Source organism: Triturus cristatus, chromosome 3_2 (assembly GCF_964204655.1).
Source record: "Triturus cristatus chromosome 3_2, aTriCri1.1, whole genome shotgun sequence".
Lineage (NCBI taxonomy): Eukaryota > Metazoa > Chordata > Amphibia > Caudata > Salamandridae > Triturus > Triturus cristatus.
The window spans coordinates 176,722,551-176,739,527 of record NC_140584.1 but is presented as its reverse complement, the minus strand read 5'-3'; the positions used below and the strand labels follow the sequence as shown (position 1 = coordinate 176,739,527).

The 16,977-nt window shown below is 42.8% G+C and overlaps 1 protein-coding gene across 1 annotated transcript in view; it reads right to left on the bottom strand.

Annotated features, from left to right (window-relative positions):
• DPP10 (dipeptidyl peptidase like 10) overlaps positions 1 to 16,977 on the bottom strand; it is a 1,675,128-nt gene that overhangs the window by 428,229 nt on the left and 1,229,922 nt on the right. Inside the window, exon 12 of the mRNA XM_085647459.1 lies at positions 835 to 873. Coding sequence (XP_085503585.1) covers positions 835 to 873 — 39 coding nt within the window. The remainder of the gene's footprint in view (positions 1 to 834; positions 874 to 16,977) is intronic.

Genomic DNA, 16,977 nt, shown 5'->3' with positions numbered 1-16,977 from the left:
CTCCGTGTTTCACAATGCAGGCAGCAACCAGACTGAACTTTCAAGAGGGATTATAGATCCCCTTGCAGGCAGGTGCAGTGAGGGACTGCATCTGCCTGCCGGGTAATTTATGGAGGGGGTTCATGGGTCCCCCTCTCACCTTTTGCATTGGCTGCCCCAGTGGACGCACTTTTTTTGGTGCACCTTCTAAAGGATGTTTGCCTCAACACCTGTATTGGTAATACAGCACAGGTGTAGAGTCAAAGGGCTCGATTCACAAAGGTAATCTGAGACAAAATCCTAACTTTACGACTTTTGGTATTCACAGAAGGCATTTAGGAGTACTAAAGGTAGGATTTTTTCTCAGTTAAACTTCAGTTTTGGTCTTAAGTTAAATTCAAGACAAACTTAAGTTTAACTGATAGAAAATCCTAGTAGTAAAAAAAGAAAATAAAGTAAGCACGTTTCATCCCAGTGAAATAGACAAGTCAATCTTCACATAGATAGATTATTTTTGTAAACTCAACATTGCATTTTCCTCATCCTAATGTCTATCAAAATGTTTTCATCATCAGCAGTGGTTTTCTTAAAAAGTGTGTTAATAAATCTAATTGGAACTAGAGTGTTCATCCTATGTTTAAAAAAAATAAAATTGATGTTTTATTTTACTCAAAACTTACTTATTACAGGAAGAACAGTAAAATGTGTTGTTTCATTCAGTATGTGACCATGACGTTTTAAAGCATTTAATAAATAAACACAAAAGTGATAGATAAATTATAGAGATGGGTAATATACATTAGATAATGCTTGCTACAAACAAAATTAATTTGAGGGTAACTTTTATTGAAATACCTGTTTTGAAAGCCATATCTCTGACGTTATTTCATATTTCTGAAACAGAAAGACAGTTGTATATAAGATACAAAAGCGGGCAATAAAGTATATCAGTTTCATCCTGTTTCATGCAACTAATCAATTCTGCTTGCCTACTATACAATATTAATTTTACAGTTTCAAACATTATAAAATCATCAATGTAAACCAGCTTAAAAGCTTTCAATATTCTTATATATCTATTGAAAGTTGAACATTCCTTTGTTGCATAAACTGTAGAAAGGTAATCCACTTGCACATGGCATGTACATGCTGGTTTGTTTCTCTCTGATTTACACAGGCCATGCTCTTTCTTCAAACATTTCCCATCCTATAAGTAGGTACATTCCTATATCTTAGTGATGGAGTTTAATTGTCATATTCTTAGTTTCCGTGGTCACTTTATGAACAGTCTGGTCAAGTAAGTTCAAACATTGTCGTTAATTGAAAGGTATAGGGATATCTAAAATGGACCCTTCGGATAGACCGCAGTCTCCACTAGATAACTCCCTCAGTGCATTGCTGGCTCGGAGGACAGTGTTTGTCACCCCCCACACTTTCCACCCCACAAGTGTTGACTGGTGCTGCCACTTCGTTTCTTTGTCATTTCAAAGGTGTGGAGCTTGAACACTTATTGCTTAGACTTTTAGAACATTTCCCTAGGACTTCCGATGGCGATCGGTGCAGCCTCTTCAGTATTTCACAGCAGCGTGGGCTCAGTGATTACTTGAGTGAGCTGATTTATAATGGACAAACAGACATGCATCCTGTGTGGCAGCAAAGCAACATACTACAGGCTACGGTTGGCCCTCCTCTCCTGTCTCACAGAATAGATGCAGGCTGCATTCTTTATCGCCGGTCAAGTTATGGTGTACTGAGCATTTTGCTTGGCTGTCTCTACCCACCTGTTCACTCACATGCCACATTATGTACCTCATGGTGGCCTAACTCATTTGTCTCTGTGGTAAACTCTGCCTTGTGAAGCCAGTCCATCGCACCAAGCCATAGACACTAGTGAAGGTAATGGAAAGGTAACTAAGGGCAAAGAAACAAAACGCACACTGAAGAATAGCCTCTTGGTGCTCCTAATGAAGAACCCAACAGTTTTTAGCAAACATGGGAACTGAGGAACGGGAAAATATAGTCACTTGCACAATACCACAATTTGGTCTAGGCAGGAATATGTGCTAACATGAAAATGTGGATATGGAAGTAGGAAAAAACCTGCAAATATGGTTCAGTGAGTAAAGCAGAGGGGGAGATGGTAGAATATGGAGATAGGGAGTGAAATCCAACAGAGACAGATAAATGTGGGACAAAAGTGATTGGAGGTTTGTGACTGTTGAGGTAGAGAGTGTTTGAAAAGTCAGAGAAGGACAATGAGGGAGAAGAAAAGGAAGAACAAAATTAAGAAATGGAAATGGAATGAAGTGCAAGGAAACAGATCAAGAAATAATGGAATAGAATGAAAAAGCATGAAAGCAGAGGCCAGTGGAGGAAGATGCGAACAAACAACTTGGTGTAAGAAAGAAGAAGGAAGAAGCTGAGTACATGTATTAACCAGTAGTTATATAAGGTAGTTATAGTTAGGACCCCAGTTCCATAGGAAATAGATTTTTTGGTTTGCTAATAACTTTGCTGCCGTTTGACAAATATTTGCGAAACTTACTAAAAAAAAGGTTTATCCACCTACAGCCGAAATGACAGAACGGAATCACACCAAATTTTGAAAAAAGCTTGATCTTCATCCAAAAAGTGTGCTTTTTGTGATTTGGTGTGAATCCATTCAGTAGTTTTTTATAAATTGAAGTTCAAATTGCATGTATATATCAGGTGTCTGAGCATCTGTGTACCTGACAGATCTAAAGCTAAGATCCGATTGGATGCCACCACACCAATAACAATGAGACAGCAGTATTCTAGATTTGTTTTATGTGAAAATGGTAGAGGGACTTATTGCACATGAGCAATTTGAAAAACATACTGTTTCAACCAAAGGACTCTATGGTCCACTCGAAGGCAAATAGCCGAAATTTGTAGGCCATTTTTTTTGCACACTGATGTTTGCTTAATACCGAAATCATAATATGCACTTACAAGGTTTGCAGTGCCGCCTCTCCTTTTTATTGCCTCATATAAACTTAAAAATGTTGTTTGCCTTCATGGTGTACTTTCAGCTCTGTTCCTTGACAGTGGAATGTAAGCACAACTAGGCCTGGGCAAAATTTAAATTAGGGAGTAATTTACATAGTTTCAGGAATTTCTTGTTACACTTGTCACACGAAAGTCCCAAAATTACAACATTACCCAACTTCACAAAATTACACGCCATTCACAATCAAAATCAACCAAGAATGGCGCCTATCGCAGTAGAAATGTACCACAAGCACACAAGAGCAACAGAACACAAGCAGCGGTTGTACTTGGCGGTTTCTTTAATTCGTCCTTGCACTAAAAATAGACATAAGGATGGACTTGTGCTAATATAATTATGCTTAATTTCACATAATTTTGTTGAAATTTAATGTAAACACGCAAAAGCAAATTACATGAATTTTGCTCAGTCCTAGTTACAAGTGTACCCATTTTATTGTACTGATCGGTATCATAGAAGAATAAAATTTCTAGACTCTATCCAGAAACATTCTGCATGTAAGAATAGCTTGATGCAATAAATAATTTGCAAACATGGATCCAAATTTGTAGAAAGTAACGTAGAAAGAAATTCATGGATTTTGAACAAAAACTTTGCTGTTCAAAAAGCTTTGATGTCATGTCTCATTTATCCAAAGCATATTGGTTCTTTTGCATTTATTAAGAGGTTCAACTCTGTATCAATGCAACCACATTTGACTAAGGCTATTCATGTACATCTGGGTTTTCATTCCTCAGGAATTGAGCAGATGAGATACATTGGAAACCTGCTTATAAAGTGTTTCTACTGCATAATTTAAAATGGGTACATTGATAAATGAGATTGTTGGTGGACAATGAGGGGCATGGCCCTAAGGTGAAATCATCATGAGGTCCACAAGACAGTATGCTCCTTATTTACTTCTATCTAGGTCTATTGCCCTTTAAGACCAGCAGGGATTCAACCCACAAGAAGTGTGCACTCTCTGGAAGCATCTTCCAGGCAAATTGTTGCATGGTCTTGTCAATGAACCATGAACTATTGCCATTGTAACTGATCTGTGCCTAGATAACAGTCATTTTTAAATAATGTGCATTGTAATGCCACAGTGCAGAAAATGTTTGCTTGCTAATGAGACTCTCAACTGAAGTAAATGCCCCTGTTTCTCTGGCAATGAGATCTGATTTTCTAGTTTTATGAGTGAACTTCAGTCTGGCCTCAGATGACACTCACTCTTCCAAGGGCACCTCACTACTTAGCTCATTCACTATGATTCAAGTTTTGTCACTCCCCTTCAGCAAGTCCAGTCCACTGAGGTTTTGGGTAGACCATTAAATAATTATTTGTTTTGGAATGCAGATATGTCTTTAAAATGTCCAAAATGTCAGATTTTGATAATTTGATACTGTATAAATGAAACTTCTTTGAGTTGGAGCAACTCTGTTACAAAATCTAAACGTCCTTGAGAATACTTATTTGTGCATTGTAAAATCTAAGGAATATTACATCATAAATATCTTCAATTATTCTCATTCCGAATTCTCCACGGAGATATAGTCCAATCTTACATGAGGAAAAACGTTTTGCTTCTTTTCTAGTTGGGATGCAATCATAGGCACTACCCTGAGGAACAGAGACGGCATAAGACAGACCTCTTTTGGCTCTTCCAAAACTTTCCCCCAGTGTCTCCCCAAATCACACTCCTTAACTCCTGTTTGCCACCTCTCTAATGTGCATGTCCTCCTCACTTATATGAGGTAGAAGTGAGATACAGGTCAGGTCTCTCTTCATCCTTCCACAACTCCCTCCATTTACCCAAATAGCCCTGGGTTCATACGGGGAATCAGAGTGTTGTCTGTCTTACTAGGTTCCTTCCTCCTGATGGGAATAGTGCAGTAGGATTGTTTCTCTTTTCTATTGATATTTCACTTCCTATGGGGAAGTGCCAATTGAGGAACCACTCTTCTAACCCAGCTCCTTTTAGAAAGATACTCTATCAATGTCCTGTTTTTTTAGGACTTCCTCTTTGGTTTTGGAAAAGCGTTAATGTTGTGTCCTTCTGCCTTTTCATTTGGGTTTTCAGGTGAGTACTGTGATCGTGGGTTGCCTCCCCAGATGATCTGAGGTAGCTGCTACTCCTCCCAAAGAAGCTGAATCTAACCAAGGTATTCTCAGAGCTCTTCAGCATGCCTTGTTAGAGGTTAGGCTCTCTCAGAAATCCTGTTACTGGTTTTAGGGAGATGAAACCCTTCTTAAGCAGCAACCACAATTCTTCTCAGGATGATGTCACAAGCAAACCCTAAATTAAACTGTGCTCAACCCTCAGTTAACTTGGCACATAGCAGTCAGGTTTCACTCAGAGGCAATGTGTAAAGTATTTGTGCAACACTTTTCATACAGTAATACAGTGAAAATACACCACAACAGAAGTAGAATGATAAACCAATTTGTAATAAATACAACAAAATCAGAATGACAAAGAATGTGACATACTGAATTCTAAAGATTTCAGTGAAAATAGCGCCAAAAGTGCCAACTGTGGATATCTGGTCATGTCAGACTGGGACAAAGTCACAATTTTAGGCAAATGACAATGGTGCACGGGCTGGCTACAGGGTCACAGTTAGGCCTGCTGAACAAAGGGGCATATTATCAGGGTCCGGCGTTAAAATTATCGCCGCTTTATCGGCAGAAAACTGCCGCTAAAGCAGCGATAATGGGCTTGATAATATGCCCTTGAAAATTCCAATATAAACCCATGTTGACACCAGAACATGGGCCACCAATTGGTGAAAGCAGAAGTCAGGCAAAGCTTGACTGGAGGCGTGCCCAGCCGGAAGCAGCACGGCTGGAGAGGAGGCAGCGTCGTGACCTGAAGGAGAGCGGGAGCCTACCCCGTCTCCGAGAGCAAAGCGGAAAAGCAGGAAAAGGCTGCCGGGTTCAAGGCAGGGCTCCCGTGGCCAGAGAGAGCCCCGCTTGTTGTTGGCAGGCAGGACCTCCTCGTGTGGAGGAGACGCCCTGCGCACTGGCACAGCAGCAAGACAGAGCCTGTGCATCCCATACCCCAGTGAGTGGGGCAAAGCTTGAAGTATTGGTGGGTGCCGCAAAGGCACCAGGAGAAGCCCCAGTGAGTGGGGGCTAAGCGGAGCAGTGTTGGCGCTCCCTGAGGCACTGGTAGTGCCAGTGGTAATTTCTCTTTGGGGGCAATATTATTTTTAGAGTCTCGGAGTGGAACTCAGGAGGCACTGCGGTGCGATGGCTGTTTTCCACAGCTGCCCTGCCGGACAGCGGGCAGCTGCAACATGGAGGCATTTTTCTCCTCTTGATCAGGAAGGAATGAGTTGCACCCCCTCTACCCCAGTGCGCTATGAACATTGCCTTTAATGCATTGACAGCCAAAGGGCCAGTGGAAGGTTCCAGTTAGAGCCCCAACATTTGGGACAAATGACATTTGGGCCCCAGAGAAAGGCTATTTGGCCTGGGGTCATGTTTGGTCATTTTGTGTTCTGGTGGGAGAGCAAAGCGGATGAATGCACCGTGTTAGGGCACTGTGGTGCATTACTAATGTGATATTGCATAATGTATTTATGCCTACAGAGATTGCATGTGTTTATGCCTGCAGAGATTGCATAATGTGTTTATGCTTATGATGTATATGCATAATGTGTTTATGCCTACAGAGATTGCATAATGTGTTTATGCCTACAAAGATTGCATAATGTGTTTATGCTTATGATGTTTATGCATAATGTGTTTTATGCCTAAGGTGATGCAGACATAATGCGTTTATGTTGCTAGTGCTAATGCTGAGAACAGTATTTTGCCAGTAGTTACTGGTTGTGTCTTATATTAGTACTTGTGCTTTGGGATGGTTCTGACAGTGGCCCGATTGGCTCTGTCATGTATATAATCCCCTGTAAATTACTACCTGGTGCCAGTTGGCACAGTGTATATGTGTGGTTATGATCTAATGTGTTTTGGATAATACAAAGGCTATTTTTACATAACCTTGTGTGGAGTTTCTTTTGTAGTTATGTGATGTTATGTTACCAGGGTATTTGTAGAGTGCACAGCTACTCGGCTGAGTGTCCTGGTGCTGGGTGAGTGTGACAGGCCGGATTAGATAGGACAATGCAGGGATATTGCATGAACAGCCAGGTCTTTAAGGCCTTCCTGAAGGGGAGGAGATTGTGCATCTGTCTTAAGGCAAGCGGCATGCCGTTCCAAAGTTTGGCAGCAAGTACCTGAAAAGTTCGTCCTCCTATTCGAGAGCGGAGGAACACAGGAATGCTTACTAGTGACAAGGACGATGAACGCAGCGAGCGCCTAGGATGATAGAACTGGATTATTTTCCAGAGATAGGAGGCTACGGTGTCATGCAGGGCCTTGAAGGCCAAAACAAGAGCTTTGAAATGGATCCTCTTGTGTATCGGGAGCCAGTGAAGAGAATTCAAGTGGGGGGACACCCGCGTTCTTGGGCCAAGTAAAAGAATAGCCCTAGCTGAAGCATTTTGGACTACCTGGAGGCGGGTAAGTAAGTATTCCAGTAGTCCAAGATATAATATATTTACATAATCCACCCTAGATCCAATCAAGGCATGGAATACTAGTTTCCTGTAAGGAACCTGGAGAATGGGCAGGAACTGTTTTAACATTTTCAGGAAGCCGAAGCATTGTCCAGCTATCGCTTGAATCTGGGGTTTCATATTTAGGGTGTCATCCAGTTTCACCCCCAAGTTTTTAACAGACCTGACCGAGGTGGTGGGCGGGTGCATGTCCTGTGGCTACCAGCTGTGCCACATATTGTTGGGGGGCAGGCCAAAGAAAATAATTTACGATTTGTTGGAATTACATTTCAGTTGATTTAACTGAAGCCAGGCGAACCCCTCAGATAAAAAGGAGTTGATCGCTTCGCCGTTGAAATCTGTGTCCTTGTCACAAGTAAAGAGCAGCTGGGTGTCGTCGGCGTAAGACACAATTTTTGCTCTGTGCGACTCAGCCAGATTCGCTAAGGGGGACATGTAAATATTGAACAGTGTAGGGCTGAGAACCGAGCCCTGAGGGACTCCCACCTTTAATGGGGGGATAGTAACAGAAAAAGGCAGAGCCTAGACTGTTTGTTGGCGGTTCGACAGAAAAGAGGCAAACCACTTAAGTACCGTCCCCCCAAACCCAGACTCCTGGAGTCTCAACAGGAGTCAGTCGTGAGGGACGGTATCAAAGGCCGCCGAAAGATCCAATAATATCAGCACGGCTTTTGCCGCCCCTGTCGAGGACAACATAATGTGCCGAGTGTGTTGCTACTCTGTGTGTGTGTTGCGCAAACGCTTTACACATTGCCTCTGGGATAAGCCTGACTGCTCATGCCAAGCTACCAAGGGGGTGAGCAGGGGTTATCTTCAGCATCTAACTCCCTTGCCCTGACTGGAGTGGTGGTTTCTGCCTGGCTTAGGCGCATGCCCTACCAACCAGAAATTCAATTTCTAACACAAGGGTTCAGGACTGGGGTGGCACCTCTTGGCAGAGTAGACTCACAGACGGTAGGTTCCAGGTGCAGGTACAATGTTTTTGGGAGCCTGGTATATCCCTGAGGCTTCAGATCAGGAGACAAGCCAACTAGCCCTTGGAGTCACTCTGGGTTATGGGTTCAAGATATGCAAGTCCAGTGCTTCTAACCCATGCAGAGGGAAGCCGGTCAGCACATCAGGGCAGCAGTTCTTTCAGAATATTAATCCATTAGAGTGCCAGTCTTTTGAGCAGCACAACAGTCATTCTTTCTGGCAGAGTATTCATAGGTCTGAAGTGGTGGTGTCTGAGGTCCAGTATTTATACCCAGTAGTGCCTTTGAAGTGAGGGAGAAGCTTCTAGAGATGTCCCTCTGAAGTCCCCAGGCATCCTACCCTCCCAGGCCTGGCTTCAGACTGACTTCAGGGGCTGTGCAACCCTTTGTGTAGAGGCAAGACATAGCCTATTCAGTTGTAAGTGGGGCTGTGCCGAGCTCCCCCTCCCATTCTGTCAGTGATGGCCCATCTAAGGCACACGTAAGCTCCCAATTGTGTATGGCTATCTCGAAGGAATACACAAACCTCAACTTTCAGCTACACCTAGTCATGTGACCAGAGACAGGATACAGGCACTAAATGGCTAAGGCAAGAAAATGCCAATTTTCTAAAAGTGACTTTTTCAGAATTGCAATTTAAAATCCAACTGCACCATAAGTTAAGATTTTAAATTATGATTACAGAGACACCAAAAACGAACTGGCTATCTCTTCCCATTTGAACTCTACACTTATAAAATGCAATAAGGCAAATCCAATTATATCCTATGGGGTACATAGGCCTATCAATAGTAAAAATCAAATTTAAGAGTTTTTCATTACCAGGACATGTACAACTTAAATGTACATGTGCTAATTTTTAAACACATTGCAACCTGCCCTCTGTGAGTGACTTATATGTACTAAAAAGGAAGGTTTGGGGCCGGCAAAAGATTTATTTTGCAAGGCCAAAATGGCAGATTAAAACTGCACACACAGGCTCTGCAATGGCCAGTCTGTGGTATGTTTAAAGGGCTACTTAAGTGGGTGGCACAATCAGTCCTGCAGACCCACTAACAGCATTTAATTTACAGGCCATGGGCCCATTTAATACCACTTTTCTAGGGATTTATACAAAAATTAAGTGTACCAATTTGATATAAACCCATGTTACCTTGTTTAGTGAAGAGAGCACCAGCACTTTAGCATTGGTTAGCAAAAATTAAATCATCAAAAAGTAGAGGGTAAAGGCAAAAACGTGTGGGTGACCCCGCAGAGACAGCCAGGTCTAATAGGCTCCAGCGGCAGTGGTCCTTACTTCTACTTCTGCTCCATAGTGAGAAACAGTTTAGGTTCACTTATTGAGTTCTGAAGTCTATATTCCTGACAGCAAGAAGTCTGCAAACCATCTCTGGATCAGGTGCTGGGGATAACATGGTACTCTTGACATTGAGACATAGGAAATAAATAAAAACAATTATCTGTGAGCTCAAATGCCAGAGGGACTTGTCTCAGCCTCTCCTGATTTTGACACCCACTGGAAAGTACTTCCCTTCTGAGACATAGTGCTCCTGCCAGCGTTACTTTCTTCGGCCATCTCAAAGTCCTGAAAGTTATTTTTTAAGTATTATTCTCTGTGAGAATGAAAAAGAATAACATCACTATATTAGTCAAAATGTCATTAAATGATCTAAAACCCTTTGTGCTCATGTGTTACATATGACTTTACAAGGGAATTTATTGGAAAATATGCACACTTTTTTGGAACTAAAGACACTGAACCTCAATGTGAGGATTTTGGACAGAAAAGCAACTGTGACTACTAAAGGGTCATTACAATCATGGTGAGACTGCCACCGACAGGCTGTTGGTGGCAGTCTCACCGGCATCGTAAGGCCATTTTCCGCTTGCTATATAATGATGCAAAAATCAAAGGAAATGATGGACGGAGTGTTGAACATTGCAAGCACTCACCCCCAGTCAACTGATCTGGGTTTAATCCATCACCGTTCTTTAGCCCACTCTGCCACCCCAGTTCAGACATGGCCATATGCAAATCAGTCTGAGCCTGTGCCTCATGGGAACAGTCCAGCCCGAACTGCCAAGTCATGTCTTCCCTGGACCGGAAACAAGCTTCCTAGGACCGGTTTCTGGCATTTCAGCCGTCTTCAGCCAGGCTTGCTTGAATCCAGTGGCAAAGTGAGCAAGGGACTCACGTCTGAGCATACCCTGCCAACTTATGGCGAACAAAGCAAAAACCAAAGGAAATGATGGATGGAGTGTTAAACATTGCAAGCACTCACCCCCAGTCAACTGATCTGGGTTTAATCCATCACCGTTCTTTAGCCCACTCTGCCACCCCAGTTCAGACATGGCCATATGCAAATCAGTCTGAGCCTGTGCCTCATGGGAACAGTCCAGCCCGAACTGCCAAGCCATGTCTTCCCTGGACCGGAAACAAGCTTCCTAGGACCGGTTTCTGGCATTTCAGCCGTCTTCAGCCAGGCTTGCTTGAATCCAGTGGCAAAGTGAGCAAGGGACTCATGTCTGAGCATACCCTGCCAACTTATGGCGAACAAAGCAAAAACCAATTATATAATGATGGCAGGTGGCTCCATGGTGGTCGGCAACTCTGACCGCCACTCATCCGATGGGCTACTTGAGCCCACCGGTGCTGCAGATGCTTTCCTATCCCTGAAATGGTGGTGGTGCCTTCCAGGCACCGCCATAGTGACTACATTGGTCTCTCCCCGCCAGCCTATCCATGGCAGTTCACCTGCATGAACATTAGGAGCCTGTAGCGGGCCATCCCTTCACCCTGGACCCTTTTCTTTGGGTGTGAGAGAGCACCTATGGTGCCCCCCAACAGATTCCTGTACCAAGTGACAGGCACTGATATGTTCCACATCCCTTTTTTCTATTACGGCGGGTGCTGCAGACAGCAGAACCCACTGCAATGGAAAAGCTTGACAATGTGACCGCTGCTGTGTGGCGATCGCATAGTAATTTGGCCTGTGGGACCCCCAACACTATGTTGTGTTTTCCCCATCTCCGTTAGGGTGGCGAGCAGATGTGAGTCCACCTGCCATCCTAATCAGGTCCTAAATCGTTAATCCTACACTGTGTTTTGTATTATATAGAAAATCTGTCTCTATGCCCATTGTGCCTCTGTGAGTACTTTCTCGACTTCAGCCACTGATTAAAGATACACAAAACACTGATAGTAGCATGTAAATTCCCAAGTTGTGCCAATGAGCAACTAAGTTAATCCTTTTACCTCCAGAGTACATATATATATATATAATCTTCTGGATCCCTTGGATTAGTTTATGTTCATCATTTCACATACATTGGCCAGGACCAGTGTGAACCTGCTTTTGCTCCCATTAATGCTTAAGGTGTAAAAAACAAAAGAGGTGCAGCTGCCCAAAGTTATTTTTCTGCGAATACATCTGATGTTGCTGAGCTCCTGGTTGATAAATAACAATGCTACCTAGTCTTAACTCCACCTCGTACCTCTTTCTTCCATCTCCCTTCTATTATTTGGCCTTTATCGCAATTATTCAGACCTACTAACTCCCTTGGTCACTATTTTCCTATCCTTCTCTTCCTCGATATTTCTCCATGCATTCCTTTCTCTCTCTTGCAGTAGGTAAAATTCTGCTAATTAAAAATAAGCCCTGGTCCCTGGACTGTCTGTACTCACCACCTGCAACCACCAGCATAAATATATGTTTGCTTCCCTTCCCCTCTACATGTTTTGCCTTAATCCTCTCTTCCAGCTGGTTGTATTTCAATCCTCTGATTTGGTAATCATCAGAGAGTTTAGCATCATTGTAGAAAGGTTGAGTTTGTGCAATTCTGTTGTTGAGCTGGCAAGCAAACAATGCTTAAAATCAGAACACTTCCCTAAATTCAGCTGCATTCTGTAGACAAAAACTTCCCTAACCGAATAAAACAAATCTACATTGTACTCAACTAGGTGTTGTATTGCACAAAACATTTAAAAGCATTCAACCTGACATCAGATTCACTTCGGGGAGCAAAGTGCATTATCTTCTTTGCCAACTCTTTGCTCCAGGTGAGACTCACACTTGACACAAGCAAAATACTGCAGGAAGTTACTTTTCTATTTATAGGCAAATGCGCTTTCAATTTGTTTGAACACTAAAAATTGGTTAATTAATCATTTTTTTGATCGATGCATTTACATGCATCTTGGAATGTTGCTAGGTTACTACATTTTCAACTTCAAGCATCATTTTGGGGCCGATTCCAATCCTGGAAAAAGGCTGTACAAATCGTTTTATGGAGCGTTTTTCCCGTACAACTCGTACCCGGTAAACTTTTCTTACAACCTAGGAAGTACGATTCGTACAGATAGCCTCTTTCCATACAAATCGTACAAAAGACCATACAGTTAAAATAAACCGACGATTCTGATCCGGAACAGCTTGCACACGACGTCTGTATGTATTTAAGCAGCGGTTTCCAGCCCAGCAAGTACGATTCGTCCCTACGGCACTCCGTACGGCTCTTTTCTTACGGGAGCCAAAAACAGCTATAAAAGCAGAGTCCCCAGGGGTATGAGTCGTACAGGCATACACCCCTGTGCGTTGTATATGTACGGTGCGTACTCCAACATCGCGTATGTACTGTGCATACCCCCAACATCGCGTACCCCAACATCGCGTATGTACGCACCGTACATACGCGATGTTGGGGTGCGCGATGTTGGGGTACGCGATGTTGGGGTATGCGATGTTGGGGTAAGCGATGTTGGGGGTACGCACCGTACATACGCGATGTTGGGGTACGCACTGTACATACACAACGCACGGGGGTGTATGCCGGGGAACAACCTTTACAACGCAACTATTACAACGCACTACACTTACAACGCATTTTATACAACGCAACATCCACTACAACACATTCCATTACATCGCATGACACAAAAACGCATTTTTAAAAACTACCATTACAACGCATTCCATTACATCGCATACTACCTTTACAACGCATACCATTACAACGCATAATATTAAATTAAAACCCCTACACTATCCAACACTTACCCTACTGTTGCACCCCCTGGAGTTAGAATAGTAATTTTTACCCCTATACTATCCAACACTTACCCTACTGTTGCACCCCCTGGAGTTAGAATAGTAATTTTTACCCCTATACTATCCAACACTTACCCTACTGTTGCGCCCCCTGGAGTTAGAATAGTAATTTTTACCCCTATACTATCCAACACTTACCCTACTGTTGCACCCCCTGGAGTTAGAATAGTAATTTTTACCCCTATACTATCCAACACTTACCCTATGTTGCACCCCCTGGAGTTAGAATAGTAATTTTTACCCCTACACTATCCAACACTTACCCTACTATTGCACCCCCTGGAGTTAGAATAGTAATTTTTACCCCCATACTATCCAACACTTACCCTACTGTTGCACCCCCTGGAGTTAGAATAGTAATTTTTACCCCCATACTATCCAACACTTACCCTACTGTTGCACCCCCTGGAGTTAGAATAGTAATTTTTACCCCTATACTATCCAACACTTACCCCACTGTTGCACCCCCTGGAGTTAGAATAGTAATTTTTACCTCTATACTATCCAACACTTACCCTACTGTTGCACCCCCTGGAGTAAGAATAGTAATTTTTACCCCTATACTATCCAACACTTACCCTACTGTTGCACCCCCTGGAGTAAGAATAGTAATTTTTACCCCTATACTATCCAATACTTACCTTAAATGCAATTTAATATTATGCGTTGTAATGGTATGCGTTGTAAAGGTAGTATGCGATGTAATGGAATGCGTAGTAAAGGTAGTTTTTAAAAATGCGTTGTAGTGTCATGCGATGTAATGGAATGCGCTGTAGTGGATGTTGCATTGTAAAAAATGCGTTGTAAGTGCATGCGTTGTAAAAGTGTGCGTTGTAACGACATACATCCTGTATGCCTGTACGACTCGTACCCCTGTACGACTCGCACCCCGGGAACAACTTTTCCCGGGATACGAGTCGTACAAAGTTCGCTTCATAGCGGGTAATGGCATTCCTCGTGTACAGGACGTTTTCCGTACAAATCGTAAATCGGAAAGCCGGTCCGGATCGTACTAGTACGGTTGGACTGCATTTTCACAATTTGTATGGAAATGTGTCCGCGTCCGTCTGGTACAACTTTTCCTGATCCGATTTGTAAGGATCGGGCCGATCCGTACAAATCGGATCGGGAAAAGTTGTATGATTTGTATGGAAAAATTTACCGATACGAGTCGGGCAGGAAAAAAAATACAGGATCGGAATCGACCCCTTTGTGTTTAGCATTAAAATGTTAAAAACATACAAAACTCAGAATTATCAAACTTGCAATCAGGTCGATTAAATTCTTTGAAAATTAATTATAACAGCTAATAAAGTACAAAGAAACTTGTTGAGCAGAGATCCATGCATAATAACTTTCAGGGCAGATGTACAAGAAACTAACGCTGGGCGGTGACGTGAGCCATTTTGCTGCGCTGCGCTGCTTTAGTTTTGAAGCACAGGGATGCGACATATTTACAAAATGTTGCATCTCTGTGCCTCCCTCCACGCTGGCGTACAAACTGCTGCCATGCGTCGGCACAGGCACCCTTGCACCATGGTGCAAGGATACCTGCGTCGTGGGGAGATTGTTTTTGGGGGAAGAAGGGGCACCTTCTAGCACAAAAACAATCAATTTAGGTGATTTCCTCTTCCAATGTGTGCTGTAAAATGCACCTCACTATGCTACCCTTAGGGTGGCGTAGCATTCTGACGCATTTCCAGATTTACAATTCCACGTAAATCTGATAATACATGAGTGGACGTGGGTGTTGAGTGGGAACACCTACAGCAACACCCATGTCACGTCCCTAACCCGCAAAGTGTTGCTTGAAAAGGAGCGATATTTACAAGCACAGGTAAAGTCGCGCAGAGTGGCTTTACATCTGCTTATAAATATCAGTCAGCAGGCTGCGCCGCAGGTGCGTCATGAAACATGATGCACTGGCGGCGCAAGAGGCTTGTAAATTTGCCCTCAAAGTTTATCACTTACTGTTTGGACACAGGTGTTTTTCTTCATTGTGATTTACAGACCCATTAAACATAGCATTCCAAGAAGATAAAATATTGACCAATAAATGACTTTGTTTTGAAATGCAGCACTGTGTTAATTGCTTAAACAATTGTGTGTTTTAGTTTAGTACAGCACTGTATTCACTATCATCTATATCACTGTACTTTATATGAACACAATAAGAATAAACTGCTGTGTGTTTTCCTTGATTTTGTGATATGAGAAGGTATATGGTGTGCAATGTCACATACATAATATCTTTTTTTAAATGTGAAGCATGGTATATTAATACATTTTGATGCTGTAGTGCACAAGGGAGGCTGCCAGAGCTTTGTGTTGGATCATGGTGCCAGCGATGAGGTCTCTGTGCCGACTGGCCTGTTCGCAGTCACTTCAAGCAGGATCCAGGGGCTGGTGCAGGAAGTTGAGGAGCCTTTTGTGTTCCCAAGTTTCAGATCAGGAGGCCAGGAAATTAGCCCTTAGAGTCATTCTGGTGCCATCAATTCAAGGGTGAAGTTGCAGGTCCAGTTCCCTTCCCAGCCAGGCAAGAGGGCAGCACGCAGTAGGTCAGCACATTATACCAATATCTCCTTCACAGCCGCAGTCCATCAGAGTGGCAGTTCTTTCAGCAGGCTTTCTTTCTGGCATAGTTTCCTTAAAGGAAAACGGGATGCATTCAAAGAATAAAAATGAAATTTAAAAGATAATTTTTTTTAACGGCAGGCAGTGGTCCCTGGTACCACTGCCTGCTCTTAAAAAATATTTGTGCATGCATTCGCAAAGGGGAAGTGGTCCCCTGGGGAACCCTTCCCATTTGCGAGTCCCTTACCACCCTTCGGGTGGTAAACTGCGAGTGTTTTGCGGCCGCAATTGCGGTCGCAAAACCTTCATGCATGGGTTCTGGACTCGCTATTTGGAAGGGACGGCCTTGGCACACCCCTTCCTAATAGCAAGTCGCAAATCCTATTTTGTGAGTCTCAAATTGATTACCGACTCTCAAAATAGGGTTGGTACATTGGCCACAAGCTTTTTGCAGTCGCAAACAGGCCTAAAACCCCTTTGCTACTTCAAAAAACAGTCGTACATCTGGTCCCAAATGACTAAGACATTATAACACCAAGATTTGCATTTTCAAAATGTGTAATTTAAAATACAACTTCATCATGAGTTAAGATTTTTCATTATATTTCTAGAGACACCAAACATGAAGGGGTTATCTGTTTCCACTTGTAAATTACACTTATAAAATGCAATATATGCGTATATGTGTGGGGCCTAGCATAGGTTTACTTTTCAAGGTTCAAAAGGCAGCTTAAAATTGCACACAC